The sequence below is a fragment of the Balaenoptera borealis genome (assembly GCF_965194805.1).
Source record: "Balaenoptera borealis genome assembly, chromosome: 15".
NCBI lineage: Eukaryota > Metazoa > Chordata > Mammalia > Artiodactyla > Balaenopteridae > Balaenoptera > Balaenoptera borealis.
Window position 1 is genome coordinate 38,380,685 of NC_138871.1, and position 27,653 is coordinate 38,408,337.

At 45.4% G+C, this 27,653-nt stretch overlaps 3 protein-coding genes across 16 annotated transcripts in view; 1 reads left to right on the forward strand and 2 right to left on the reverse strand.

Annotated features, from left to right (window-relative positions):
• Positions 1-1,528: 1,528 nt before the first annotated feature.
• Positions 1,529-11,133, reverse strand: OTX1 (orthodenticle homeobox 1). 2 transcript variants are annotated; one of them, XM_082358289.1, is made up of 6 exons: positions 9,230-11,133; positions 8,483-8,634; positions 8,051-8,119; positions 6,268-6,474; positions 5,114-5,265; positions 1,529-3,814 (listed from the first exon to the last, which is right to left on the reverse strand). In XM_082358289.1, the coding sequence occupies exons 4-6, from the start codon at positions 6,362-6,364 to the stop codon at positions 2,996-2,998; spliced, it is 1,068 nt and encodes a 355-aa protein (XP_082214415.1). In that variant the 5' UTR covers positions 6,365-6,474; positions 8,051-8,119; positions 8,483-8,634; positions 9,230-11,133; the 3' UTR covers positions 1,529-2,995. The 2 variants fall into 2 exon arrangements, with proteins under 2 accessions (XP_082214415.1, XP_082214416.1); XM_082358290.1 differs by lacking the exon at positions 8,483-8,634.
• LOC309612447 (uncharacterized protein) lies at positions 8,753-27,642 on the forward strand. The gene is made up of 4 exons (XM_082358352.1): positions 8,753-9,271; positions 9,732-9,755; positions 12,671-12,825; positions 26,756-27,642. Exons 1-3 carry the CDS (start codon positions 8,829-8,831, stop codon positions 12,756-12,758), a joined length of 555 nt encoding a protein of 184 aa, XP_082214478.1. The 5' UTR covers positions 8,753-8,828; the 3' UTR covers positions 12,759-12,825; positions 26,756-27,642.
• EHBP1 (EH domain binding protein 1) overlaps positions 12,820-27,653 on the reverse strand; it is a 333,981-nt gene continuing 319,147 nt past the window's right edge. For all 13 annotated transcript variants that reach the window (XM_082358000.1, XM_082358003.1, XM_082358004.1 and 10 more), the window contains 4 exons: positions 21,690-21,789; positions 20,512-20,585; positions 14,125-14,239; positions 12,820-13,907 (listed from right to left, as the gene is read on the reverse strand). In XM_082358000.1, coding sequence (XP_082214126.1) covers positions 13,817-13,907; positions 14,125-14,239; positions 20,512-20,585; positions 21,690-21,789 — 380 coding nt within the window. In that variant the 3' untranslated portion in view covers positions 12,820-13,816. The remainder of the gene's footprint in view (positions 13,908-14,124; positions 14,240-20,511; positions 20,586-21,689; positions 21,790-27,653) is intronic.

Consider the following 27,653-nt stretch of genomic DNA (forward strand, 5'->3'; position numbering starts at 1 on the left):
AGCGGGTGCAGAGCCGGATCTCGTGGTTTCATTCCACCGCGCAGCCAGGAGGACCGCTGGGCCGCACAGAACCCGCCTCAGGGAGCTGCGGGTGGAGGCAGCCCAGAACCTCGAGCGGTCCTGGTGGCGGCTGCGTGAACCAGGGCGGCCCTGGGGAAGGCCAGGCAGGGTCGGCTGAGGAGAGCGCCCAGTAGGCCCTGCACCCCCGGTGCCCAGGCTCGTGCCGCGCGAGCTGGAAGCCTCTTTGCGCCGGCCGGGACTCCCCGGCACGTGTGGGCCCCGCATTCCAGGGGCCCCGCCGCACACCGAACCGGCGCGCTGGGTCGCCCTCAGCCGGCAGCGCCGCGGGGCCAGGCTGGGAGGGGCCGTGGCTGCGCCCTCCTGCGGGCCTTTGCGGAGTCGGGGATATTGGGCTTGTTGGGTAGGAAGGCGTGGGCCTACGGAGTCCGAGACGGGCCTACGGAGTCCGAGACGGGCCTACGGAGTCCGGAGGGCGGACGCGGCTGAGAGGGTTTCCCTCCAGTCCGGGCTCACAGCACTGAGACCTAGCTCGGCGCGGGACCCTGGAGGAGGGGGTCGTTCTCCAAACCCGGCCTCACGTTGTGTTCTCAGGTCTTACACGGAATGAAAAGAATAGGGTGTGTCGGTCACTTCGCAGGAAACTTTTCGTTGTTTCCTTATTTCCTTCCCGCCCATGGACAAGTTGAGCAGCTTCTGGGCCTTACACCCAGGAGGTTTCAGACCAGAGTATGGACTCTGGGTCTTCTGGAGGATCATCTCACCCCATCCCCACCCCTACCCTGTCTTCCTCAGGGGAAGGTGGACCCGTCCTTCCGAACCCCCTTGTGTGAGCCAGGAGTCTTCTTCCCCTGCCAAAGTGAAACGCGTCCCTATCGACTTTTCTAGATTTTGTGTTTGCGTTTTAAAGAAACTTAGCAATACGAACAAAGATATTTTGGCTACTTCTGGCAGGGTCTGAGGGTTTAAAGGGACATCTTAGCACGTGGAAGGGATGACTCGGATTCCCCCGGCCTCCGTGAAGCCACCGGGGACAGCTCAGCAGAAAGGAAGGTCGTCTGCTGCCAACATGCAGGACACGGATCGGTTTTTTGTCGTTTTGTTTTCTTTTCCTTTTTGGCTCAGCTCTGAGAGCATTACAGAGCTATCCTTTCCCGCCTCCCGACCCTCTTCCCCTCCCCCTCTTCTTTCTGGTGCAAGCAATTAGGGTGAAGAAATCAGTGCCAGGCTCCTGCCTCTGAAGAGAAAGGAATTGCTTCGGGAATTGAGTCCTGACACCTGTCTCTGTCCTGGATGGCGAGAGGGGATACGGGGTCAAAACGCCTGGGGGAAGAGGCCGGGCTGACCGGGAGGAGGGGACCCTCCCTAGGAGAGCATTTCTTTGGCCTCCAGCTTCACACGGGTTATTAACACGCGGGTTATTAACACGGGGGTTTCCTCTTTTTAGTCCCCTCCACCCACCCAAGACCAGGACCTGGGCTGGAAGCAGAAGAGCAACACTGACAAGCCGTTCATTAATTTGCATTTATTTTCGGGAAATAATGTAGATAAAGGGGGCGGAAGGGGACTGCCTTACATTTCAACAAGTAATTTGCGATCTTCACATCGGACAAATCAAATTTACAAATTACTTTCCCACCTACTGGACGAAAAGGCCAAAGCCAAAACTGATATACAGGCGTGGGTTCTCCGCAGATTTCGGAGAATGAAGGTGCACTAAAAACTCACTAGACAAAACAGGGTTGTTTAAAGAGAGAGAAGCCGACAGAGGAATTGGAACCGGGGTTAGGGGCCTGGGTTTGTTTGTTTTTCCATAATGCTGTATTTTTATTTTTTGTTTTCTTTTGGTTTTGATCTCTTAATTGGAACTGCGACCCTGTGCTTAGACCTGGTGAAGGGCTCAGTCCTGCGCCCCGGCCCAGACTAGCCCCCTCCCCTGTACCCTGACTTGGCTCTTGCCTTCACACTCCCAGACCCTCCCGATCCTCCTCCGCGCGCAGCTTCCTGAAACCAAACGATTCTCTTTAATAAATACACAGAGGGAGAAGGTGTGAGAGGGCAGGGAAGCTTTGCAACAACTGAAAAAGTAAAAGCGCCATCGTTTGAGGAAGAGAGGAAAGGGGACAGAGGGAAAATATTTTTTGTTTTTGTTATATATATATGTGTATATATATATGCTGTATATATCTTAAAGTTCTATTTCTTGGGCTCTAAGACGAGATATGCTCAGTTCAACCAACAGCAACTAAAAAGTTTAAGTGGTCCCTGGAACGGACCTGACTATATACAGCATTCCCGCCGAAGCGGAAGCCTGAGCCAGTTCTACGCAGGGCGGGGCTGTGCGCGAGAGGCTATGGGTGCGCTCCTCCCTCTGGGCCTTGTCCCAGCGCATTCGGCTGGGGAGGAGGAAACGCCGGGAAGCTCTGGTCTGCAGGCGGGGAGCGGGGCTTAGGGCAGCTGAAGGGGCGGCAGTCTGCACGCGAGAAACGCTTAGTGGTTGTTTTGATTTGGAGTAGAGCATGGGTGCACTCCAACAGGCAGACACATGCCAGTTAGTGACTCCAGTGTCCAGAAAGAATAAATTAAAGTGTAGGGCTCAAACAGCAAGTCAGAGCGAAGAGCCTCCGAAGGCTGCAAGCGCATAACTGTCCAGAAAGACTAGAAGATGGTGACTTAGGAGTTCGTTAGGGGTTGAGGAGGGGAGCACACAGCTCTCCCGTATAGAACTTGTGGGCCAAGCCGAAGCACCGCTCCCCTCATCCAAGGGGTGGGCAGGGTTTGCACATCCCCCAAGCAAGTGGCACAAAGATGAGGGCGGCAGTGCAGCAATGGGCATCTTTTGGGAGCATGAAATTTCGGGTCTGGAAAAGCCGAGGCAAAGGCGGGCAGTGCAGCAGCAGCAGCAGCAACAACTGGACGGGGACCACGGAGGGCGCAGGTAGTTGCGTTTCTTCTTCTCTTCCTCCCACTCCTGGGCTCACAAGACCTGAAACCTCCATGAGGCTTGGTCCTTATAGTCCAGACAGTCAGGCGAGTTGAAGTTGAGTTTCCAAGCGGAGGAAGCGGCGGCGGCGCCAGGCTCCTTGTAATCCAAGCAGTCGGCAGAGTTGAAGGCGAGCCCCGAGCCGCCGTAGCCCTGGTGATGGTGGTGGTGATGGTGGTGGTGGTGGCCTGAGGACTGGCTCAACGGGTGGTGCGCGTGGGGATGGTGGTGATGGTGGCTCGCCATGGAGGAGGGTGCCATAGGGCTGAGCTGGTGCGGGTGGTGGTGCGAGTGCATGGGCGCTAGATATGAGCTGCAGTCCACGCCGCCAAAGTAGGAAGAGGAGGGCGCGGGGTAGCCCTGGCCATAGCTGCCGCCCTGGCCGTAGGACATGGGATAGGAGGCTGCGGCAGAGGCGGCGCCTGCGGCTACCGAGCGCTGCATACACGATGCGTTGCTAGGCGCGGCCAAAGGCTCGGGCACCGACACGGAAGCGGGCGCTGAGCCGGGCGAGATGGAAGCCGGACTCCAGATGGACGAGGCAGCCGGCGTACTCAACGACGACGGGACTGCCACCGCCGGGTTCCCGCCCAGGCCTGCAGCCGCTGCAGCCGCCGGGTTGGCAGAGGCACTCGATGCGGAGCTGGAGGACGAGGCGGAACTGGACACAGCGGGCGGCGTGAACTGGCCGCTGCTTTCGGAGCCCGAGCTCTCCCGCACCGGGGACGACTTCTTCTTGGCTGGGCGGCTCTTCGTCCCGCTCCCGCTCTGCTGCTGCTGGCGGCATTTGGCGCGGCGGTTCTTAAACCAGACCTGCAGCGGGCCGGGTGGGGGAGAGCGTGTCAGGGGGAGAGTAGAGCTTGCCACTCCCCCGCCCCTTGGACCAACACCCGGCCTAGGATCCGCATCCCTCTCCTATCGACACCTCCTCCCCTCCCCATCTCCGACCCGGCCAGACCCTGCATTCCCTGCGAGCCTCCACCCTCCCCCATCCTTCTGCTCAAAGACCCTCCTCTGGCAGAGTAGGGATGTGCACTCCCCCCCCACGCCCAGCGCAACTCTGCCGGAGGGCGGAACATTTGTGTCTGTCCAGCCAGAAGTTCAGCCATCTCTAAACTGATGCTGTTGGCTGCTTCCCAACAGACCTATGTATGTTTGGAGGCCCTGTCTTCTATGAATAGAGCTCAGTAAACTGCGGAGAGGCACAGAGCAGGCCGCGGAGTGGGGGACAGTCCCCGAGTTTGAGGCTGGAGCCCCTCCGCCCCTGCAGGTCTGGTGCTGGGCAGGGCGAGAATTTGGATGGGAGCAGGAGCAAGGCCAGGAGGCTGAACAGAGGCAGTACTCGGGGGACTAGGGAAGGAAGCCTGGGCAGAATTTCGTTGGACTTCTTGGTTCCAAGTGGGGAACCAAATGGGACAGTCATAAAGTTCTCACTCCTCTTGGAAGGCCCCGGTACAAGACATGGCATTCCTGTTCTCTCGAGCCTCTGGGGGGAAAAAGGCAAGATAAAAGGCCTTTGAGGAGAGTTCTGAGTTATAATCCGAACAGTATTTTCGGGTCCCTTTCATCGCAAAAACAGAAACAGCAAAGCTGGTAGCCAGGTTTTGCGTTCAGCATCCTCTCCGGGCAAAGGAAATGTCTAATCAAACTGGCGCCACCCGTGGGGCGCACTCCCAGACAGGGCACCAGGCTCTGGCCAAGCCCCACTCTTCCATTTCCAGGATCCCCGGGATACAAGGCAAGGGCGGAGGAAGAATTCAGGACCCGGAAGGAAACTGCCAAGTCCTGGGGCGGCCAAAGAGGCAGGGGCAAGTGTCGAGCTCTCAGGGCACGTTACCTTCGGGAGCCTAGCTTGTCCTCCGGCAATCCTAAAAAGGACTTTGGATAGCAAAGGCGCCCCGGGGCCAAGGGCGGAATCCAGGGCTCTAAGCTAGCTCCTCTAACTTTGGCCCCTCTGCCAGGCCCGGCCCAGCGCTAGGGGGAGTCTGAGAGGGGCTGAGAGGGGCTACCCAGCCTGTAAGCCCGCCCCCACACCAGACCCCCCTTCCCAGGCCCTCTCCAACCAGCCCCAGCACCCCACCCCCGACCCTTAAGTCCCGCGAGCGCGCGCACCTGGACTCTGGACTCTGGCAGGTTGATCTTGAGCGCCACCTCCTCGCGCATGAAGATGTCAGGGTAGCGAGTCTTGGCGAAGAGCGCCTCGAGCACGTCCAGCTGAGAGCGCGTAAAGGTGGTGCGCTCCCGTCGCTGCTTCCGCGGGGTGGCTGAGGGGAAACGCGGGGGCGCGTCGGGTCAGTGGTGGCCACGCGGACTCGCGCTAGAGGACGCGGACCGGCCCCTGGCAGGCCCTGAACCAGGCCGTTGCAAAAGAAAGCCGAGCTCCGAGCAAAAAAACAACTCCCCAGGGAGGCCGAGCCTGACAGCCACAGGTGGGAGAAACTGCATGTGTGAGCGACTGGGAGCCAGTGTCTCTGACACTCCAGGGCTGCCCCCTTCCCTGCCTCTCAGAGGTTAAGAAAGGAAGAGGAGTTATGCAATCTTTCTTCCTTCACTTCCCCCCTCCCAACACTCTCCCTGGCTGGAAGGTGGGGAAGGGGTGTGCAGAAGCACGTCCTGGAAAACACTTTCCGAGGGAAAAAATGGGGGTGAAAGAGTGGAACCTAGGAAAGACAGCCAGGATTCGGCTCAAGTCTTCCACATCAACAGTGCAAAAGTTGGTGCAGGCCACCCGTCTAGAGGACAGTTTAATTAGGGAGGGAGAATCCCCCCTCCTCAGCTCAGCCAGTCGCTTTGCATAAGGCAAGCTGGGCCCTTCCTCTAAGGGCCTAGCGAGTGTCCATATTCCTCGTTCAATGTTGGGGGGAAAGGCATAGATCCTCTCTCTCTCTCTCTCTCTCTCTATCTCTCTCTCTCTCTCTCCCACACACACACACACACACACACACACACACACACACACACACACACACACCACCCATGAGAAATCGAATCCGTGGGTAAATGCGCCCTGTGCTGGCAGTGGGAGCACAACAGGAGACAAGGTGCCGGTGTGGCCAGGCAAGGAAGGCTCACGTCTCAAGTTTTCGCCGCCCCGGCCGTCCTCACCGACCCGCGATTCTGCCCTGCGAGCCTGCAGCGTGCCCTGCACCATAAGCAGACTAGGCAACCGGTTCCCTGGGCCGATCCACGACAAAGTTTGTGCTTAAACCCGAGAGGCTTGGGATCCCCAAGATTTGCAGGGGCCGGGGGCGGGGGCCGGTGCTCACCCGGATAGCCCACGGAGGGGTGTAGGAGGTCCATAGCCGGCCCGGCTAGGCCCAGCCCGTTCATGCCGTATGGGGGTTGTTTGAGGTAAGACATCATGCTAACAGCTGGGTGGAGGCGCCCCGAAGGATCCAGGGGGCCGGGGCCGGGCGCAGTGCGGGGCTCCCACTGCGCAGTCCTTCAAGCTCTGTTGCGTCTGGGGGCCCGGCCTATGGAGACATGAGACACACGGAAACCGTCATTCCGAGCCATCACGGCTGCCTGGTCTTGTCCGAGGCAAGGAGTCACAGGATGCGGAGGGGACGCCGGTTATGGAACTGTACAGGGCGGTCAACTCGGCTCTGTAAGGCCTTAGCCCAAAGACCACAGCTTCTTTGAAAAGTAAAATAGCTGGATCATGATCACCTCTTTTCGGGCTTGGAATGGGCCAGACACTCATAGGGCGACACTAGGAGTGAGGAGAGGTTAAAATCAGGGCCCAGCTTGGGAGGTCAGAGCCTGAACCGCAGAGTCTGCTAGGTCCCAAGACTAGGCAAAATTCTGGTCGGGTGGGAACGGGCCTCACACTGCACAAGAAAACATTTGCTCGGCCCCCAGGCGGCAGGAGACCCAGAGCATGAGGCGTTGTTTCGTTTTGTTTCAAACGTTTTTGAAAGTGGGACGCACAGGTAGATTCCGGAGAGCCCAGGTGAGGCACTGCGGAGGGCTAGCGGCACCTGAGCCTCTCCGGGATGCATTGCCCACCTGGGAGAGTGCGACCTGCCAAAGTCTCCCCGGCTGGGTCCCGGCCCTAGAGCCGACAGCCGCCCTTCCAGTTGACTTCTCTGTGCCCAGCCGCTGAAAGACTGCTTACCCGGAATCCCACCCACACCTCGACCACAGTTTCGAGCCCAGGTCCCGCAGAGGCGACCAGAAAGCGTCACTGTACAGGTGGCGGTTCTAAGACGCCGCCCGAGGTCACCGGCGCCTCGCCACAGCCGCAGGCCGTTTTTCGTCAACGCAAGCCGGTCCTGGCTGCGGACAATGGGGTCCCGGCTGGGGTTGAAAGGTGACCTGCCCAGCGCCCCAAGGGTCTGGCGGATTTGGGAGGCCTGAGTGCAGCAGGTCCGGTGCGCTCCCCGCCTATCCTACTAGCTGAACCCGCGGCCGCAGGACCCGATCGAGACTAGAGAACTAGGCCTCTGAGGCGTAGCTCGCTCTGACCCGGGCTGGAAGGTCGACGCCTGGCTTCCCCAGCTGCCCCAAAACTGAGGCGCTACAATCAGGAGTCAGGAAGTGGCGCTGGGGGTGTGGGACCTGAGACCCCAGAGGACCTGTCGCTTTACCCCGCTTCAAGGAACTCAAAGCAGACCTGGGACCCGGGCTAGAGAGTTTAGGGGAAGAAAGAAGTTACAGCTAAAGAAGCCTCCCGCTCCCGTCCCCATGGGACCTGGGCCGGGAGAACCTAGTTTGCAGGGAAGGCGACAGAAGGGAAAGAGCCTGGGCTCTGGGGCCGAAGGAGAATGGGACTCAGCCGCGGCGACTCTTCTAGGCTGCTGCGTGAGTTTTCAAAGACTTTCTTCAAACTTAGCACTTCAGCTCGGTTACTTCGGAGGAGGCGGGGGAGGGGCGCGGGGCCGCAGCAGAGATCCGGGGTCCTCAGCGCAGCAAGAGGGGAGCCAGGTCGCCCCCCCAGCCCCGCCCACGTGCCGGGGACCTGGGAAGCGGGGACCCGTTTGAGGACGGGGAGGCAAGAGCAACCGACGCATTCCCAGAGTCCCGGGCGGCTCCCGGCTTTCTCCTTACCTGCCCTCAGCTGCCGGGGCCGCTCACCATCTACCTCGCACCCTCACACAGACCTTCCGGGCAGCCAACCTGCAAAACAGAGCAGCACAGGAATTACCCGCCGGGTTGGGCGGTTGGTCCAGGACCCCCAGATTTCTTTCTTTCCCCAACTTCCCTCCTCCCATTCTCTTTCTTTCCAGTGGCTTTGTGCGTGTCCCTCCAGGTTTCACTTTATTGCACACACACACTTTGTTTGCAAAGCCCTACACGCTCCCGAGACACTGCCTCGCCCGGGACCGCGCCGAGGGGCCGCAAGGAGGAGGGTGGGGGTGAGAGGGGCAGAGCTGGGAGGTGGCTCGAGGTTGCCGTGGCACTCCGTGCAGCGTGGAGGCGGTGGGGGCTGGGGAAGCTCCGCAGAGGCACTTCGCAAACTAAATAAATCAAGCGATTTACCTTGTCGGAGTGGCTTGTCTGGCCGGGTTGTTTAGGTGATTGGAAATGTAGCCTGATGAAGATTGATCACCTTTCTAATGCCCTCCCCGGGTATGTGAACGCGAGGTGAGTGCGTAACCGGGCTAGGCTGCCAATCCCTGGCCCCGCGCGGGCTGAGTGACAGGGAGCCGGGCAATGGCAGCACGAGCCGGGGGTTACCTCCGCGCACCCCCGCCCTCCCCCGCCCCCTGCACCCCGCCCTCACCGCCCGCCCGCCCCGCCCCGGTCGCGCGCTAACTCCGGGGCTCGACTGGCGGCAAACGCGGCGCAGAGCGACGCGAGGAAGACGAGCGCGGCGCGGGAGCCCATGCCGTGGAGGGGGACGCCGGTCCCGAGGCCGCCCCGGGGCTCCCCGCCCTTCTCTCGCCCTTTTGGCGCCCTGGAGGGAGTGGCAGAAGGAGGCGAGGTGCTGGAGAACCGGTTCTCTCGCTCTCCCGCGCGCCACCCAGCTCGGCGGCCCGGTGGGCGCGAGGACCCGGGAGCCGCGGGCTGGAGGGGAGCGGGCCCCCGGCCCCTCTCCCAGCGCCGTGGGCCCCAGCGTCTTCATTCACCGCGCCACCACCCGCAGAGGGACGCCGCGGGCGGCTCGTGCTGGCACAGGCTACTTTGCCGAGCGCGGGAGCAGCTCCCAGTGCGCAGATCCCGCCTCGGCGCCTCAGGACTCCCGCGCCCGCAAGCAGCACCCGCAGGGGAGGCACGGCCACTTACCTGCTCTTCGGCGTCTGCTGGGGTTCCCAGTCCCCACGAAAGGTGTTTGAAAATCCTAAACGCTTCTTTTGAAATGTTGGAGCCCAGAGTCCCCTCTCCCTTACACACACACTCTACTTCTGAATCGAAAGGTTTGGATAGGAAACTTTCTCTTTCACACTGTCTCCTTCCCGTTCTCCTTTTACAAGGGACAATTTGGTGGAAAACGTGGCCACAGACCCCTGCCCTCAATTTCTTTCCCACATGCCGCAGGAGCCTCCTCGAAGCGATCTCCCCGGATCGTTCGTACTGGCGAAGCCCATTTCCCAATCGAACAAACTTCTCAAACACGTCTACCTGGGTGGACTTGTCAAAGCGAGAGAAAAAAAAAAGTGTTTTCGCCCCAACACTGAGTAAGGCAATTCTTTTAAATGGCACCTCCTCCTGAATATTAGGCACTTTACTCCCTTTCGAGGAATTCCTACCGCTTCTTCCTAATCCCCCCTCCCCTCCACCTCAACAGGCGGAGTGAAAAGTTTGAACAGGAGTAAGTGTGAGGGCGAGTCAAGGAGCCACCGGGCGCTTCGCGGTGGGGAGCGCGGGCGCTGCGGGGCCGCAGGGTCGGGCACCGAGAGCGGACCAGGCGCGGGGCGAGGAGGTGGAGGAGAAGGAAGGGGGAGCCCGCTGAGTGAAAAGGGGCCGCGGCCGCCGCTCTTCAAAGTGCTTCCCCCTCCCCCAAGCGACACTTTCCTTTGGAGTCCGAATAAAATACGGTAACAGAATATGATGGAGGGCACACTGTTTCCTTAACTGCTTCTCAAAGAACCCGGGAGATCTTCTTAGGACCTTTAATAAGGCTTTGGTCGGTCCTTTTGTTGATCTCTCAAAATCAACTCCTTCTAATTGAAGTTGGAGCTGAAAGCGAGCTAATGTTCAAAGAAAGTGGCCGCCAGACTAACGAAATTACATTTTTTTTTTTTTGACGATGAGGGAACATCTAATCAAAGGGGCAAAAGAGGAGGGGTGGGAGTGGGGAAGTATGAAGGAGAAAAGGTTTTACAAGATCCTTCTCTGGTTCACAAAAGTCGGCGACACGGGCGCTTCTCTCCAGAACAAAGACACCGCGGCCCATTCACAAAAGGGAGAGAAAGAGAGAGAGAAAACAATAAAAGAACGGGAGAAAAGGAAAAACATGAACAAGAAAAAGACTTAACAGGAAAAGAAACTGCGCAGAGCGCAGCGCTGACCCGAGCGGGGACACACCTTTGGCTCGCGCAGGCCCCCGCGGGGAATAGTCCGCGAGGCCCAGGACTCCGAGCCCCCGAAATGTGCAGAGATTTAAGGAAAAAAACGAAATACACCCCCGCTTTCGGTTCTGGGGAAAGACGCGGGCTGGAGCGCACTAGTGTGATGGGGAAGGGTATGCCGGCGCCGTGGGGTGAGCTTCGGCGGCACTGCGTCCCTAGCCCGGCGCTACCCCGGCCGGGGCCTGCGCGCTGTGTGCCTGGGTTTGCCCTCCCAGGCCTGGGTGCGTGCCCTGTCCCAGTCCCGCAAACTCTCGCACTCCTGCCTCCTTCCGGCCCCGTTTGGCCTGCAGCTGCGGCGCTCGGCCGAGGTCCGGCGCGGCGAGGTGGGGCGGCAGTGCGCGCTGGAATGTGCTCAGGCGGTCCCCAGGGCCCGCCAAGCGGGAGCCGGGCGCTCTCGGTTCCAGATGCTGCCGCGGTCTCGGGGAAGTTGGGAGGTATCAAGTAGCACGATTTTTTTTCCCCCTAATGAGAGTATTTATCTAATCCCAAATTGCAGGCGAATTTTTTTAATGCTCAACCCATAAAACCCCGGGATTAAGAGAAGAAAAAGAGAGAAGAGGGGAGAGGGAGGAGAGTGGAGACGGGGGAGACTGAGATGAAAGTTTCTTGTATGTGGCGTAAAGGACTGAGGCGGCCGCTGCTAGGCAAATATCCAGGTGGGAGACGCTGGGCCAGAAGCCTCGACCGTTCCAGCAACGGCCGCAGCTCAGGGAGGGGAAGAGGGGGCCTCGCCCGGTGAGGGCCTGTGGACTCAGCTCGAGGGCCCCGGGCCGGGGAGGGGGCGTGGGAGCTGGGCCCTGGCTTTAGCATCCAGGTGACCTCGAGGCCGGGCCAGACTCTGGAGGACACTCGGGGCAGGGGGAGGGGTTTGGCTCCGGGGCCCTGGGATCCTGGCCAGGGGCGGAAGTTCTGCACCGGCCCGCGGGCTGTGCCCAAGCCAGCCCGCTGCCAACACTCCTCCTCCTCGGCGACCCCCGGGCCCACAGCTTCTTTTGCCGCCGCGCGGGCTTTCGGATTGCCGGCCTCTAGGCGTGCTGGGCTCGCGCCTGCGCCCGGAAGGCAGCCTCTGGGCACCACGCGACGAAATCCGGATGCGGCGCCCTCGCCGCGGGCCTGACCCCGATGGTCCCCGGGGGCCGCGCTCCGCCGCCGCTGCGGGGCGTGCGGGCGCCGCAGAGCAGCCCAATGGAAACCCCGCGAGGCTCAGGACTGAGGCAGGAGGGGCAGGGAGACGGGCAGCAAATCTGGGGCTAGCGAAGGATTGTCACTTGGCAGGTCGCGAGCGGCTTGGGGGAGCTGCCTCTCTGCGAGGCTCCGCGAGAGGGAAGGTTCCCCGAATCCGAATCCTGCGTAAATGGAGTGGGTGCCGCCGGTCACCCAAGCCCCAGGCTGCTCCGGGCTGATGGTTTTCGTCTGCCGGTTTCCCTGGGGTTAGGGCCGGGTTCTGAGAGCTTCCCCCAGGGAGCGGTAGCTCCCTCTGCTCTCCTGCTCTAATAAAGAGGGCAAATACCCGATTTCATTTAGTTCTGATAACTTTTCAATAACTTCTTAAAATCCTTGTCGTGAAGAAAGTCTACGGTAGTAAGGTTTTATCATTTTGAAAGACTGGCGGCTGCACAGTTTTCAAAAGGAATTTGTGTGTGTGTTGGTATAAATATTTGTCTGTATATGTACATATATGTATATGTGTATATATGTATGTATGATCTAGGCTAACGTATAAATGCTAGTGGACTGTTTTCTCTGTCTCCAGACTTGTTGAACGAGCTTTCTTTGTTTCAAGACACCTCTGTAGAGGAGTGATGGAAACTACCATAAAATCGCCAGTTTTTTCTGTAGCTGAGAACTTCTGGTTGAAAGTTCCCTTTCCCTCATCTCATACACACACACCTGCACACACTTACCCGCCTCCTCCCCTCCAACAATAACCCTCTTCCTTTCACTTCGGCATCTACAGTCTTGCCGGTTATCAGAAGTCATAGTTCTTCCTCATATGAGTGCAAAATTATAACAATGGAAAATTACATTTTTTTCAGTGCTGTGGAATCACAAATTTCCTCAAATCGTTAAGAGATGACCCTCTAAAAGATGATAGTTTACACTGCTTAAGAAAATACGACTAATTGCTTTTCAATTCACATTCGTGTGTCAGCAGGGCCCCTCTGGGGTGGTGTAAACTTATTCAGCTCCAAATACAGCCCAGTATCCTGCCCTGCATTCAAGAGGACCATTTTTCCACATGAAAAGTCTTATGAATACAAAAACTTCTCCTCAAGTTTTCATTGCAAAGAAGTAGCAGCAGTGTTTAAGGTAAGAAAGTTTCTGCTTTTATTGAAAATTTATATATGACTCAGTATTGTAATAAATAAACAGATAACCATTTTCACAAAAAAATGACAGTGCTATGCTAGAGAAGAAAATATTAATTGGAGGATTTACTCATAATGGCAAGACAGACTTTTATCAATACAGAATAAATATTAACACCATTCTTGAGCCAATTTTGAGACCCAACATAATGTAGGAACCAAGCTAGATGTAATAAATAATTATCCAGAGAAAAAGATGGCGCATTCTCAAATGATAAGACTGTCTTTGTAAAGTGATGCATGTCAATTAGTCCCATCCTTACAGCTCACTTCAAATCACAGGACTTGTTTCAGGCTACGTTAAAGGGCCATCCTCCGAAGAAAGCAGAGAAGTACCCTATTATCTTCATAGTGAAACGCAAAACAACTGCAGAAAATCCCACTGGTAAATAGAACACAGTTTAATAAGTAAATTGAAGATGATCTAACTATAAAATTTAGGTAACAGACTCAGTGTTACATATGGCAGGACTGGAAAAAAATCATTCATGACATTTTCCTTATCCCTCCCTCTTAAGCCCCCTCCCACCCCTCATTATGCTATTAACAATAACAACAACAAAAATGTTTTAAAATTTTCCTCCATCAAAAAATGAGGGAAAATAATGAGGGAAGAGTTTTCTTTTCTTTCTTATTTGAACAGTTTCTTGAACACTCCTAATACCAATCACTCACAAGATGTCTGTGCAATCTATTTTACATGATTTCAAGGAAATGATTAACTCACACACACACACAATCCTTAAACAAAGCTATTTCGGAGTTCTGTACATTGTCTGGAAAAAAGGGAGGAAAAGAGGTGGTGGTAGTGGTAAAGAAGGACAATCCAGCCAAACAAAATGTTAAAAGTTTTAAATCAACAACGAGAATGACTTTTTCTGGTCTGGGGACCCAAGACTAATAAAATGTTGGTCAAGATTCTGGTCTGGCTTCTATTGAAGAACACATTTCTCTTCTTTCTTGGCCATCTTGCCTTTGTTTTGCTCCAGAGTTCGCTCCAAATGCTCGTCTTCTTCTTCGGCCCTGGAAGTCAAACAGGAAACCAAATTATTTTTCTTCTTGGAGCGCAGAGCGGCACTCTCCTCTCGCCCCGCATTCCGAGCCCCAGAGGGAACGGGGTTCGCGGGGCCAGCAGGAGGCTGCCCCGGCCCACCCGGGACCTCTGGACTGAACTTTCCGAAAACTTCTCGGCCCCTCAGCAGGCGGCAGAGCCTCGACCCCGACCCCACCGCCCACTTACTGCTTCTCCTGCGCGTCCAGGTCCCTGACGAGCGCGTCGCGCTTGTCCACTAGGGCCACCAGCTCATCCAGCAGGAGCTGCTCGCGTCGCTTCTGGGCCTCGGTCTTCTGCCAGTCTGCAGGGGACGGGAGGCTCCTTACCCACCCGGTCCCCCACCCCACCCTGCCCTCCCCTTCCCGCCTTTTCCAGTCCCCTTTTATTTCTCTGCAAACCATATTACAGAGCCACTAGCTAGTGTTTCACGGAGAGTTTGGCCGTCGTGGTGAGGATTTCGCCCCTAAAACCCTACTTTCTAAGTATTTTCCGTAGATGGAGACGGCTACGGGCTGGGCTGGAACCTGCAAGAGACCAGGTGTGCGCCGGTGGCCAGCGGAGGTGCGCACCTGATGTCAGCCAAAGTGGGGGAGGGAGAGCTGGAGGCCCAGAAGAGGTCGGCCCGAGCGGTGAGGGGGGAATGTGGGTGAATGAGGAGGCGGGAAGCAGAGACGGGCGATAAAATCACCCTGAAAAGGCTAGAGAATCTGCCTGAGAACCTATCCTCCTCCCCCACCCCCATGCTCACCCCATACAGCCCATTCTTCGCTAATTTCCTCTTCGCTCTATTTTAGCAGTTGGATGTATCTCACACTGGGCGCCATATGCTTCACAATAACTTTAAAAGTAGTGAATCGGCTAATTAGCATTTTTCTTTGAAGTAAAAAATAAATTTGCTCTGCAACATTACACTGCAGCTCTCGATCGCATCACAGCCAGTTTTCTTTTGGAGAGGTTTGCTGCGTGGTTTCAAATCAAAGCACTTTTGCAAAGGAAAAATTACATACTTCTTTTTGAAACCCCGGTTGGAAAATCCGATGGGCAGTGCTCCTTCCATGGGAAGGGGCAGTTTTTTGAAGGTTTTAGGCCCCAATAATATATTTCCTAATCATTGCTGGTCTGATAATTTCCTTAAGATGAGCAGCAGTTTCGTTTAATAAAAACAGGACCAAATCGAACATTTAAAGCACTTTTGAAACCAAAGCCAACTGCTCTCTGGCCAGACTGTAAGGGCTTGTAGCTGTCAATCAACCCCCAGTCTACCCCGCCTCCCTCATTAGGAAGGTAAACAATGAAAAGAAGAAGTAGATGATGAGGCAGATAGCCGAACAAATGAGGACCTAGAGGGAAACAGGACACCAGCTTAAAAAAAAAAAATACCCTGGCCACTGACTCATGTAGCCCCCTCCCCCAGCAAATGCACTTTCCAAAAAACAGAGGAGTGCAATCCTTTCTGGTTTCTCTCTTCTCTCTCCATTGCCCTGGGCAATCATGTTAAAACTCACATGGCTGGTGCTTATTCAGATAAACCCAACAATGCACACCGCTGGTTACCATGTGAATCTTCACAAACCACACAAGAATGTGCTGGTTCAAATCCCCCCGACCCCCTCCAAAGCAAAATTTATTCAAGACAGCAAACTGCTCAGCAGCTTTATGAAAGCAAATGGAGCTAGAGGGAATTCTATCTTGTATTTACAAATTAAAAATTAGATGCATCATCATGCAATAAAGGTTAGAATAGCAGCAAAAAGCTAGAATAATTTATTCTATTTTATCACTATTCCTTTCATTACAAGCTCGAATACATACACACATATATATTAAACATGCCATATATTAATTACCCACATTCGATACAAAACATAACAAATAAGTACATTAAATAATTGGTCACATTACATTCTTATTTAAAAAGAAGTGAAGTATTCTATTGCATAGAGAGGAATAAAGAAACTATTGCTATGGAAAGTTTTTTTCTTAATGTAAGAATTTAAAAAATAATAATGAAACAGCAAAATTGGAGAAAAGCCATATCTATCACAATTTTACTCCTTGGATTTAAATGCAACTGAGGTCAGGAATGCTGGACAATTTTCTAATCTGGTTCTTGTTCTTAATCAGTTTCATTCTACACAGCAGATAAATTAATAGACTCTCCAGGTTGGAAAGATCTTAAAGGTCATCTAGTCTAATTTCAGGTAACTGTAGTTCTAGAAATATTAACTCAGAGAAAAACCTGCTAAATTTGTAAAAGATTTGTAACTAAATTTTATAATTAAGATTACCAATTTTGATGAATATGGATTTTTCCATTTCCAACCTCAAGAAATCATTCTGATTATAAGCTTAATTTATAATTCTTTACTTCCAAAACATTTTGATAAGAGCTTTACTAATGGGAAATAAAATTTCTCCACTGTAAACTTAAAAAATATAATTAAGTTGAAAATTACAAAATTTTTTAAAGAAAAAATAAATTTTAATGACACATAATCTTCTTGATTAAATTATTCCTTCCCTATACTTGACCAGTCACTTTTAAGGTTTTAATTAATAATTAGAAATATCAAGATTTCTTTAATTTTTTAAAAAATAAGGTTTTAACAATATGGATAAGAGAGGAAACAATTTTATATTTTTAATCCCTTAAGTATTGAATAATTTAAAAAATCTTAACCTTTTTCTAGCTCAATAGTGACATTTCACATAACTGTAACAAAAACATTTTTAAGTTATGAATATTTAGGTAATTTTCATCATCTCACAAATTTAACCGACATTAGAATTTTAAATGTTTCAGCATAAATTTATAGGATTTTTCATATTAAATTTGTCATTACTACATTAATAACTATCTACAAAGAATTAGTCAATGTGGAGAAAATAGCTATGCGCAGTAAGTAGATTTTACACTAGCAAAATTACTTTTACTTTGAATTTGCTTTCTCACAGGAGTAACTTTATACACATTCACACACATATTTGAATGCTAATTTGGGAAATTAAGTAAACTATTTTGATGATTTAAAAAAATTTGATAACACCTTTAAAACTGATCAAGATTCACATTTGTATGTTCAAGGTCTACATTTAAAAATTAAAAAATCCCTCTTTAAATAGCTTCACCTAGATGTAATGTCATGTTTTAAAAGCCTGAATGTAAGTTTATGTGTTACTTGTTATACATTTTAAGAAAGGATTATTCACCTATAACAGCTAGCTAGATGCACTGACTTTGGCTTGGACAGACTACAATGTGGGTTCTGATTAATTTAAAGATTCCAGTGTACTTTTGCTACAAAAGCCATATCCTCTCACAACAAATAGGATTAAGTTTTGATGCTGCATTTGAGCCAAAGTGTTAAAATAAAGAGATTCTGTTTATGTCTATCTGCACTGAGCTGTTTTGTTAATCTAAAAAACTCTTTTTTTATATATAGGGCCAATTATTCATTCCCTGATTCAGTTTATTTGCTGAAGTTGATAATTACCTTGGAAAAAAGGCAAAAGAAATACCTATAAACACTTTAATAGAAAGGACCTAAAGTTCTTGTAGTAAACCTTCAACCTTGCCACTATAAATAAGCCTGGCACTTTGATGAAAATTAACACTAGTTTTGTAAAGAGCACATTGGGGGATTGCAGTCAAGTCTTATCTTTAGTTCCAGTCAACTAGCAATCCTGAAAGAGTTTGCATCATCATCAGAGCAGGCCATTTGATAGGATTCTACCGCTGTACCTAATCAATCTATGGAAGACTGTGGCTGTGCTGTGTAACAAAGCTAAAATAGATTTACAAATGGGGTTTTAGGGGATAAGCTCCTCCACAGGATTACATATTGATTTTAAATATAAAAAGCTTATCATATAAGCCATAACTACAAAAATAGTGAACCTATGCATAAATCCCTTTAGAAGAGCACCCACTTCAAACTCTAAGCCAAGAATAAATCAAGATGTACAAAATCCTAGAGAAGATCCATTTCTTGTGCAGAAAATGAACACACCACTTTCCAAAAGCCCACCCCAATGTGTGCAGAAATGAATTTATCTTTCCTGAGGGGGCATTAAATAATCTGGAACAAAAAAACTATAGGGAAAGTATCTGAAAGATGTTTGTTAGCTTAAGGGATCCTACAACTTAGCTCAGTAGAGTGAAACTCCTGCAATGAAAACACCTCAGGGGAAAAAAAAAGGCCAAAGTTATTATGGATTCTCAGAAGAATGGATATATTGAATGTTATTATTATTTTGCTCTCAAACTAAGTTGTTAATACTTCTTTCACTGGGCTATGACTATTAATATTCTGTGCTTTTCTCGTAGTTAATGGTTTCAGTAGCAGATTATTCAAAAATATTTTAGTTTATTTATTATGAAAACCATCTTATGGCTACTAAGTAGAAGAGATGGGAAAGAAAAGAGGAAGGGACTTTAAAACAAAGGAAAGCAAAACAAAACCAATTAGTGTTGCCTGTTCATGTGTTTTTCTGTGGTGTTTTAACACTCTGAAAGACTACTAAATGTGTGTCCATTCTAAGGGCTGGCTCAGAGGATACTGTCTTCGAAGAAATGATGATCTCGATGCTCAGTATCTCTCTAGGACAGCCCAGGCCACATATTGCCCAGGCTAATGGGACAGGCCTCTCTCTGAGAAAGTGTCTTTATTTGTAATCAACAGGCTGCTTCTTTCCTCAAGTCTCTTTCCCCCCCTCAACCAGCAATAGAAACTGGCTGAGAGATTTAAGGCACAATCACATATGGGACAATAGTATTAATTAAAAAATAGAACAAAACCACAAAAAATTAACAATTGTATTAAAGGTGTCTGAAAAGAAAAACATTAACTTTTTTTTCTCTTCTTCAAAAATATTACTTTCTACTGCTCTTCCATGTGTACAAGGGGAGCCGGCAGAAAAATGTTAGATTATTTAAAACTGTCGGTCTATTATATAGGGATAGGATGGCCAATGAAACTGGGATGTTTTATATGTATCATGGCCCTCCTTTAAAGATGGTACTATTTGGTAATAGTACTGGTTTTGGGATAGAAGCAATATCTGCCTTAAAACTCAACTGTATTGTATCAAGCTGTATCTTAGGGATGATTTAACTTACTATATATGAGAAAGTAAAGTTTTAAACCTTGTAATACTCTGTACTGAGCATAATATATAATGAATCTATAAAGAATAAATTGTATAATGAGTTATACATACTATGTACAAACACATTTTATATTATACATACATATATATATACCATATAAATAGTATTTGCTATACCTACTTTTCCAATGACTATTTAGCTTTCCAATCTCTTTTAAAGACTATACCATGACTACAAAAATTATATCAAGAGGAAAAATACCATTTAGTATATTTGTGCATTTTATTCAGTGTCAAGTTTCACAGAACTTCTTAAATAATTTTGACAAATTTTATAGTCATTATTAGTGATATAATTTGATAGCCACTTTAAGGAAATTAGCTGTCTGAAAGCCTTTTAAATAAAGTAAATCTAATTTCTAAATTAGGATATACAAATGTTGTTACTCATATTTATCAAATGAGATTAGGAATATAAAAGTAAGAATAAAACTTCTATAAATGTATAAGATACTATTTAGATAAACAGCATGTATTTTATTTACTAACAATATTAATTAAAATATTTAAAAACATATGGTTTCATTTGGCTTTCTCTTACAAACTTAAATTCCCAGTTTCTGAACTAATTAGAATTGACTTCTTATGGATCAGGTACCTTATCAGGTGAAGAAAGAAATTACAATGGACAGTCAATGCGTTAAGAGGTCAATACAGAATAGGAAAACCAATTTGCATTGATTAGACAAAAGGTCCATTTTACAGAGCCCAAAGGATTAGCTTTTAAGTGGACATCTTTGAACTATAAGACATTTTCAACTAAGAGGTATAAGGAGAACAGCATTCTAAAATAGTAAGAATTTTTAAAAAATAAGCAAATATAGTAAATGCCATAGTTAAGCTAGCTGATGTTTACTGATATTATGCTTAGGATTACTATATATGTAATTCATCTAAAAGCTTTATATAAAGTGTGAAAGTGTTGCATTTATCTCATATGCTGGAATCTTTGCCTGATTATTCACTTAATAGGAGCTGGAATCTTAAGAACTATAGCAGACTGGACAGTTACATATTTGTGTTGACATCAATTAAATATTAAGGTAAAATTTAGAGTATGAATGTGAAAAATCAAAATGATAGATCTTTCTCAAACCACTTTAACTTGCACATAGTAAAATGTAATGAAATCATTTAACTAGTTATATTTTAAATTTAATGGACATTTAAGCTTACAGACAAAAGTTAAGACAATTTTATGTTTAATAGCAAGCATAACGATGATCTGAATTAGGGTCCTTAGGTTTTACGTGACTATTGGTTTCTGACTCTAAGGCATTTATTTGCAATTCCTGTAGGTCCTTAGTCAGACCACACCTAGTGAGACCAGAAGTGTATTACACTCTTTAAATCTCTTTGACAACTGACACCTCACACACCTCATTCGGCCATGGCATCTCTTACCTTCAATGGCTAGCATTGCCCGCAATTCCCGATTCAGCAGCTCATATCGTCGTTCTAAATCATGTTCTTTTTCCCTAGGCAAGTTGCAAAAGTTCATCAATATGCTAATTACTAAATCATTAAACACTTAAAAGAACCTTTAGCTTACATTGATTTTAGGACTCATAACTGACTGTTCTCTTTAACTTTCAGCCACTCAAAAGAAATGATACACAAACCTAAAACCTTCCTCAGGTTGTATATTTAATAGTGCTATTATTTTTCTCCTTCAATTTTGAATTGCACAGAAGTATATTTTAGTCTGTGGATAAGTAGCCTCAATCTTCAATGCTTCTTGTATTAAGTGCCAGGTATAAGGTTATTTTGTAGAATATTTTTCATAATTCGCAATAAACACTTTTTTGTCCAGAACTCCGTGTGAAAAGAGTACAAGAAACATGAAAGTACCACCAGTGAAAATTTAATATAGAGACAATTAAAAAGGCAAGATTAGTTAAGTTCTGCGCTTCTTCATAACTCCTTTATCAAGTTCAGGCATGGCAGAAATGACAAAAATAGAGGTTTTCACTAAAATAAAACATGTAAGCCTGCTTCTTCCCACACTAGGTGGCATAATATAAGAACATTGTTAGTGAGAAAAAGAAACAAGCATTAAGTCCTATGTGAACTAAATGCTAAAGACTGAAAATGCTTACATTTGGTCTAGTCTCCATTTTACTGTAATTCTTGCAATCATAAAAAGGTCACTGTTGTGTAAATTATCTTTTATCCCAAAATTTAGGGTAACATCATTTGTAGAATACAAAGTTACTTTTGTCCTTATTAAGACTTATTTTAATTTTTAACTGAAAATTTGAAGTTAAATAAACTTCAATTTTATTTCTTTTCCCACTAAATATAAACCAAACATCCTTTCTGTGCACAAGTGATTTCTTAAACACAAAAATTGTTTATATTACTTGGCTTTCTATATAATAAATACATTTTTTCAGTATCTAACACTCTCAAATTCTTACTTCAGATAAAAATTGGTTATATACTATTTTTAATTTTATTTTTATATAAAATATAATCTATAATTAAGCCTAATAAGTATGAAACCCCCAAAACAGACAATGATGGAAAGCCTAAGATTCACCAGTGTTGTAGGAAAAACAAGCAAAGTCATAAGTACTTACAGGAGAGAGAGCTGGTTCATTCTCCTTATTAAGGCGTTTTTCTTATTAACTAACATAAACCACTCCTGCATCATAGCTTCTTCTTCTTCTGTGTTCCTTCCTATAATTTAGGAAGAGTTATTTCTTATTCTATTGACATTTACAAGCCAAATAATAGTTCAGCACAAGTGTTTTGTTTTTTTTCTTTTTAACACGAAACATATTTTAGCTACCCCAACAGTACAAGTTAAACTGTTTATAACAACATCAGATTAAAGTCCGAGGCCTGAAAAAAGAAATCAATATTTAAAAATTCATAAGCCAATCTCTAAAACTGCTATTATTCAGCTTGTATATTTCGGTCCCCCGAACATATTTACAGATCATACTAAGTACAATGCTAACACTAAGTACAGTTTAAAAAAAAAAAAAAAAAAGTGTTCCAACTTTTAAATCCTCCCCAGAGGCTGACTTGTTATTATGTTTCAGTGAGGAACTCGTGGTGCTGACAGACATACGGTCATGATAAAAATAAATTAATGAATTAAAAACCACATTAAAAAATCATTATGAGAATTACAAGACTACCAGTAAGGTCAGAGAAGTCAATAGATTTTGTGAGAGCTTCCAGCTGTAACAACTTGCTTTTTTCCTTATTTTCCTCCCCCAAAGCAAACTAAAGGTATACATACATATACCATTCCAGAACTCATCATCCCTAACAGGGTAAACACTTGCAAATTATTTTAAATACATTGTAAATGACCAGGCTACAAAAATACTTAGAGCTATCTGTGAAAAAACATGATGAACATAATAATGTTCAGTAAATGAGAAAACATTTGAGCAGAGAGATGATTTAAAATTTTAGATTATAAATTTACTGATTGTACATTTAAAATTCATTTTCCCTAATACCCATTCCATCATCTGTACCACCCCTCCCCTCAAAAGGCCAGTATATCAAGGATTATAACATATAGCATATATTCGGTATTGTTCATGCAGAAGTAGGCCACAATCATACTCAAGAAAAATATTAATTCCCCAACCTTCTTCCTTCCTCTCCCTTCAAATTGTATCTAGTCAAATTTACAATCCTTTGACTTTTTTTTTCTGAATTTCGCCCATGATTGGTTTACTGTTTTGCTAGGCCATTATTTAATACTTCAGTCCAACTTCTAGATAGATTCATAGGGTTAACTTAAATATCTACTAAAAAATTAAATATCCCAGGTGAAGACTAAATAGCCTAGTCAATTTCCTAAGTTTTATTTTCTTCTTAAGTGAGATATTTTCTTTTAACTTTCAAACACACTACCAGTCCATTAAAAAATATTCAAACAATACAGAGGTATAATTGAGTAAAAAGTCAAGGCCTCTTTCACCACCCCCACCCTCTCCAATTCCCCTATCCACCTCCCTTCTCCAGAAGTACTATTGCAGTTTAGCGTATCTTCTTCCAGACCACATACATAGCTATGTCTATCACATACAGGTATATACGTTATCTGGACACATACAGGTTTCTTTAACATAAGGACCCTGTGATTTGTTGTTGTCATGCTGTTTGAAGATCTACTTCATTCTTTTTTAATACTTGCATAAATTATGGATGAACCATAATTTATTTAACTGTTTCCACATTAAGAGAAATTTGAAAAAATCTTTAGAATGAAAATCTAAAATAAAGAGCTGATCTGTGTGCAAAAGATTAAACATGTATTTCTGAGCATCCCTGTAAAATAGATATCTGTTGTTCATTATTAGGGAAAATAGTGAGAGGATATGTGCTTTCATTAAAGTCTGTTAAACTTTATGGTATGAAGCAGATCTAGGATAGATTCTTTGAGTATGAACAAAAGTCTTTATTGTTTTACAGCATTTTTAATCTCTCTTTTAGGGTAGCTGGTTTTGTATTCACTTTGGACCATGTGATGTCTTGACACTGGTCATGTGATATAGGCTGCGATAGGCACAAATCCCTGGGTAGCAACAAAAGAAGAAAGAGTAAAAAGAAAAAGCTGAGAAAAAGCTTGCAATTTGGAAAAAGGCCAATTGTACCCTGGTGAAGGCCTTTTTGATCACTGAAATGACACATGTGTGCAATATTAATAGGTGCAGTTTTTATGATATTTTGTTTTCTGATTAAAGACTTAATTCTTGCATTCATAACCTAAGTGGTTTCTAAAAATATACACATATTAAAACTTTGTTTTGAGTTTAACCTAACCTGTAATTGAGGCTTTCAGGCAATAAGACTAGAAGCAACTAGCCTATTTTTAAATTAGCATCATTTTCTTCAATGGAAGACTGCTTCCTTGAGAATAACAATATTGATGTGGTACTGTGTTATTTTCAGTTTAACTCATGCCTATGATTTCTACATAAGAATAAAAGATCCACCTCCCCTAATTGTTAGGAAATGAGAAGAGTCTCATGTTTAAAAAGGGAATAAGCCAAACAATAAGAAATATTTAAAGACATATTATTCAGTGCTACCTAGATTATATAAATTAACTGAAAAAAACATATTTGAGGTTAAATCAATTCTGTATCACTAACTCCTTATCTGAGATAGTACACAGTGATGGAAATCTATACTTAGCCTAGTAATAAAAAAATTAAATTTTCTTCTAATACATCATTACACTATTGTTTTTAGGGATTTAAAATTTTTTTAATTTAAAAAGCTTTTAAAAGCCAGTAAGTTGAACCATTACAAATTAATCCTGACTTTAATAACTGGTTAAAGACCCCTTTAGCTTTATAAGTAACAAAAAATATTAAAGCCTGTGATCACAGTGAGCTTTTCTCATTTCTCCTCTAACCATTTGTTATTTAATCCAATACTAGTAATCCAATTTGTCCATCAGACTTTTAAAGGGCAGAATGCAACTTCCTCAGCTTAGACACTTTTCAAAGTACAATATATTTTTCAAATGAATGCTGGATGTTTCATTTTTCCCAACTATTCCTAGCTCTAATGCATGAGGAAAAAAAGAACAAGATGAACATTGTTCATACTGATTAAGTAAGAGCTCATTAAAGAGCTGTCAGTGCGGTACTTTGAATATGCATGAAGCATATAATCAGATCTAGTACCGTCACTAGAGGAGAATACGGTAAGTACAAAGGATTGATTTAATTACTTAGAGTGGGCTGTGGTGGTAAAGCAGTCTTGTTAGTGCAAAAAGAAAAAGAGGTTGTATTCTGGCACTGTTAGAAAAAAGGCAGTTTTAGCTTCTGACACAATACATAATCTCAGAATAAAGCACTTTACATTGTAGCTTAAAATGAAGATTGTCATTATTTTATAAAATGGCCATATATCATTTTATCGTGTTTAAACTCACCTAGTTAACTACCTCTCTTTCTAAATTATCTTTAATTTGTAATCACAACTAGAATTTTATCACCTTAGAGTCAATACTGATACTTTAAATCTTAAATTTTTTTCAGTTTCATGAAAAGTTCAAGACCTATATTATTGAAGACCATTTTGAAATTTAAAAAATGACAAAATACTACAGTTCAGTACACAGTGACTAAAATGTGAAAGCATGGCTGGGTTGCTAAACTATATTTTAAAACAGAGTACCTCATGTTTATTATAAATATACTACCAATAAAAACATCACCTTAACATTTTAAAGTATTGACTAATACAGTCTCTGGTAATGTTTTTTTCTACTTTGTTTCCTTAAAGAATTCTGTTATTTATTTTGCCTTGTGGAATGTAACGTCTTTCTGACATCACAATCTCTTATTGTCAGTTTTTTCTTTTAATCAATTATTATAGCCGAGCATGATTTATAAAAATTATTAAATAATGAAGAGTAATGAAAATAGCAGGAAAAGTACTATGTAAATATGACTTCAAATCATTCTTCCTATCACATAGTTAACAAAAACCACTTAACACAAAGCAGCATAATATAGCACTACATGTAGTACAAATACTTAATAAATGTTGGTTGACAACTGCCTTTATATTCCATCTCCTCCCTCCCAAAATGATTTAAAGTTAAGATTTAATTTCACTTAAGAACTCATTTCTTCACCCAGGAATATGTATGTAGTTTTCATTTGTTTTTTCCAAAGCAGCATTTTCAATGTAAATTTTAAAATGAACAAGAGGAAAGTGATGTTAAAAACCTGAAATTATGAGTTATATTTTCAAAAACTGTCTACTAGTTAACTTTTCCTAATTAATCTTTCACCGTAAGCTTATTGTCTTATTTAGAAAGATATATTTTCAGATGGTGCGTTCTTACATAAATGCAAAATAAGGAACAATACAATTTTAGCTGAAAAGAAGAGGAATTCAATGGGAAACAATGAAAACACAGAGATGAAGGCACTGTTGAAACATATACACAAATTCAAGATTTTCTACTATGAAAACATTAAATAATGCTGAAATCTTGCCATAGCTCCATAGTGGAGATGGCTGACTAGTGATCACATATGGCCCTTAAAGGACACAACATAGCAAATACAAACCAAACATAAAACAACAAAGTTGCCATTACAAATTGTCCCTATGGTATGATTACACATATATGATGACCTCTGAAAGATTTAGTATGTTACACCAGAGATACACATGAAGGTACCCAACTAACTGATACTGGACAAACATATTTTAATAACAAAGGAGGTGAAGTCTGGTAGATTTACTTAATGGATGAGAAAGATTAACTTACTGCAGTTATATAGGGTCATGGGCACATGAACTCCAAAGCCAACATCATTACAGGACTCCAGTGCTCCAGTTTTAGAAAATATTTTAAGCTTAGGAAATAGAACTTTATTATGAAAACAAATTTTACTATATGAGCAAACAGTTGATAAATGTTTCTACACTAAGAAAATCCTCTAACAGCAATCAACGTAAATGAAGAATCTCATAATCCTTATTGATGTCTTCAGCAATTGTCTTAAAACTATTTGGTCAGCATGATATATTTGTTATAGTATTAAGAATATAAACTTTGGGGGAAAATCCTGTCTCCTTTTGTTGAAGTAAAATAAAAACTAACACATTCTCTCAAAATAAACACATCTTTTATTTACCCATTTAGTAAAACAGAATGTGGGGAGAGATTCAGGGCAACATCTCTCTACAGATAAATTTTGACAGACTTCTATGGACATACCTATGCAGGAGGAGGTATAGACAACTTCACCAAAGCTCTTCCTCCTTAGACTTATACAAAAGAAAATGCTATTTCTAAAGGTCAGAAATTAACAGAAATCTTCTTGTGCCAACTTCTTAATAGAGTCTGAACAGACTTTTTATGCCAAAGGTAAGTGCTTAATTTCTCAAAAGGTAAATTTAGCACAAACTTAATATAGTAAAAAAAAACTAAAAAGTATGAAAGTAATCATCATGGGAAAATGCACGACCAATAAAATTCTTTGTATTTACTTACAGTCTAGTATATTTAAAAAATTACATGTAGGATGGAGTTGCTTCCATAACTTTTCAGTGCTCTTAGCCTTTAAAAGTATTAATATGACCCACATTTCAGGTAATGCATGACTATCTTGACTACTGACAGATAGACATTTGGCTGAAGTCAAAACACTCAGAACAGAACTCTGAAACTGTATTTATTTTTCAAGTTGCATTTAACATATTTTGTAAAATGGGATAAAATACAGTGATTCACTTTTATATGCATCATTCAACCAAACAGACTACTGTCTACTTGGAGGATCAACTGGGCATCCTCCAATAAGGGGAAAACTTGAATTGTGAGCCACACTTACAGATGGATAGCTTCCCCTGCCAGTTCTCCCCTCTCTTGAAGCCCCCTTTGTTTGGCCTGCACCTGCCAGACTCTTCTCTACCCCCTCCCTCTCCTAGAGCCTTCTTGCAGTCATGTCATGGAAATGACTTTAAAGAGTGGCCCTAGAAGTGACAGAGATATTAATGTTAAAGATGAGCATTAAGAGTTGAATAAAATTATTTCTGGA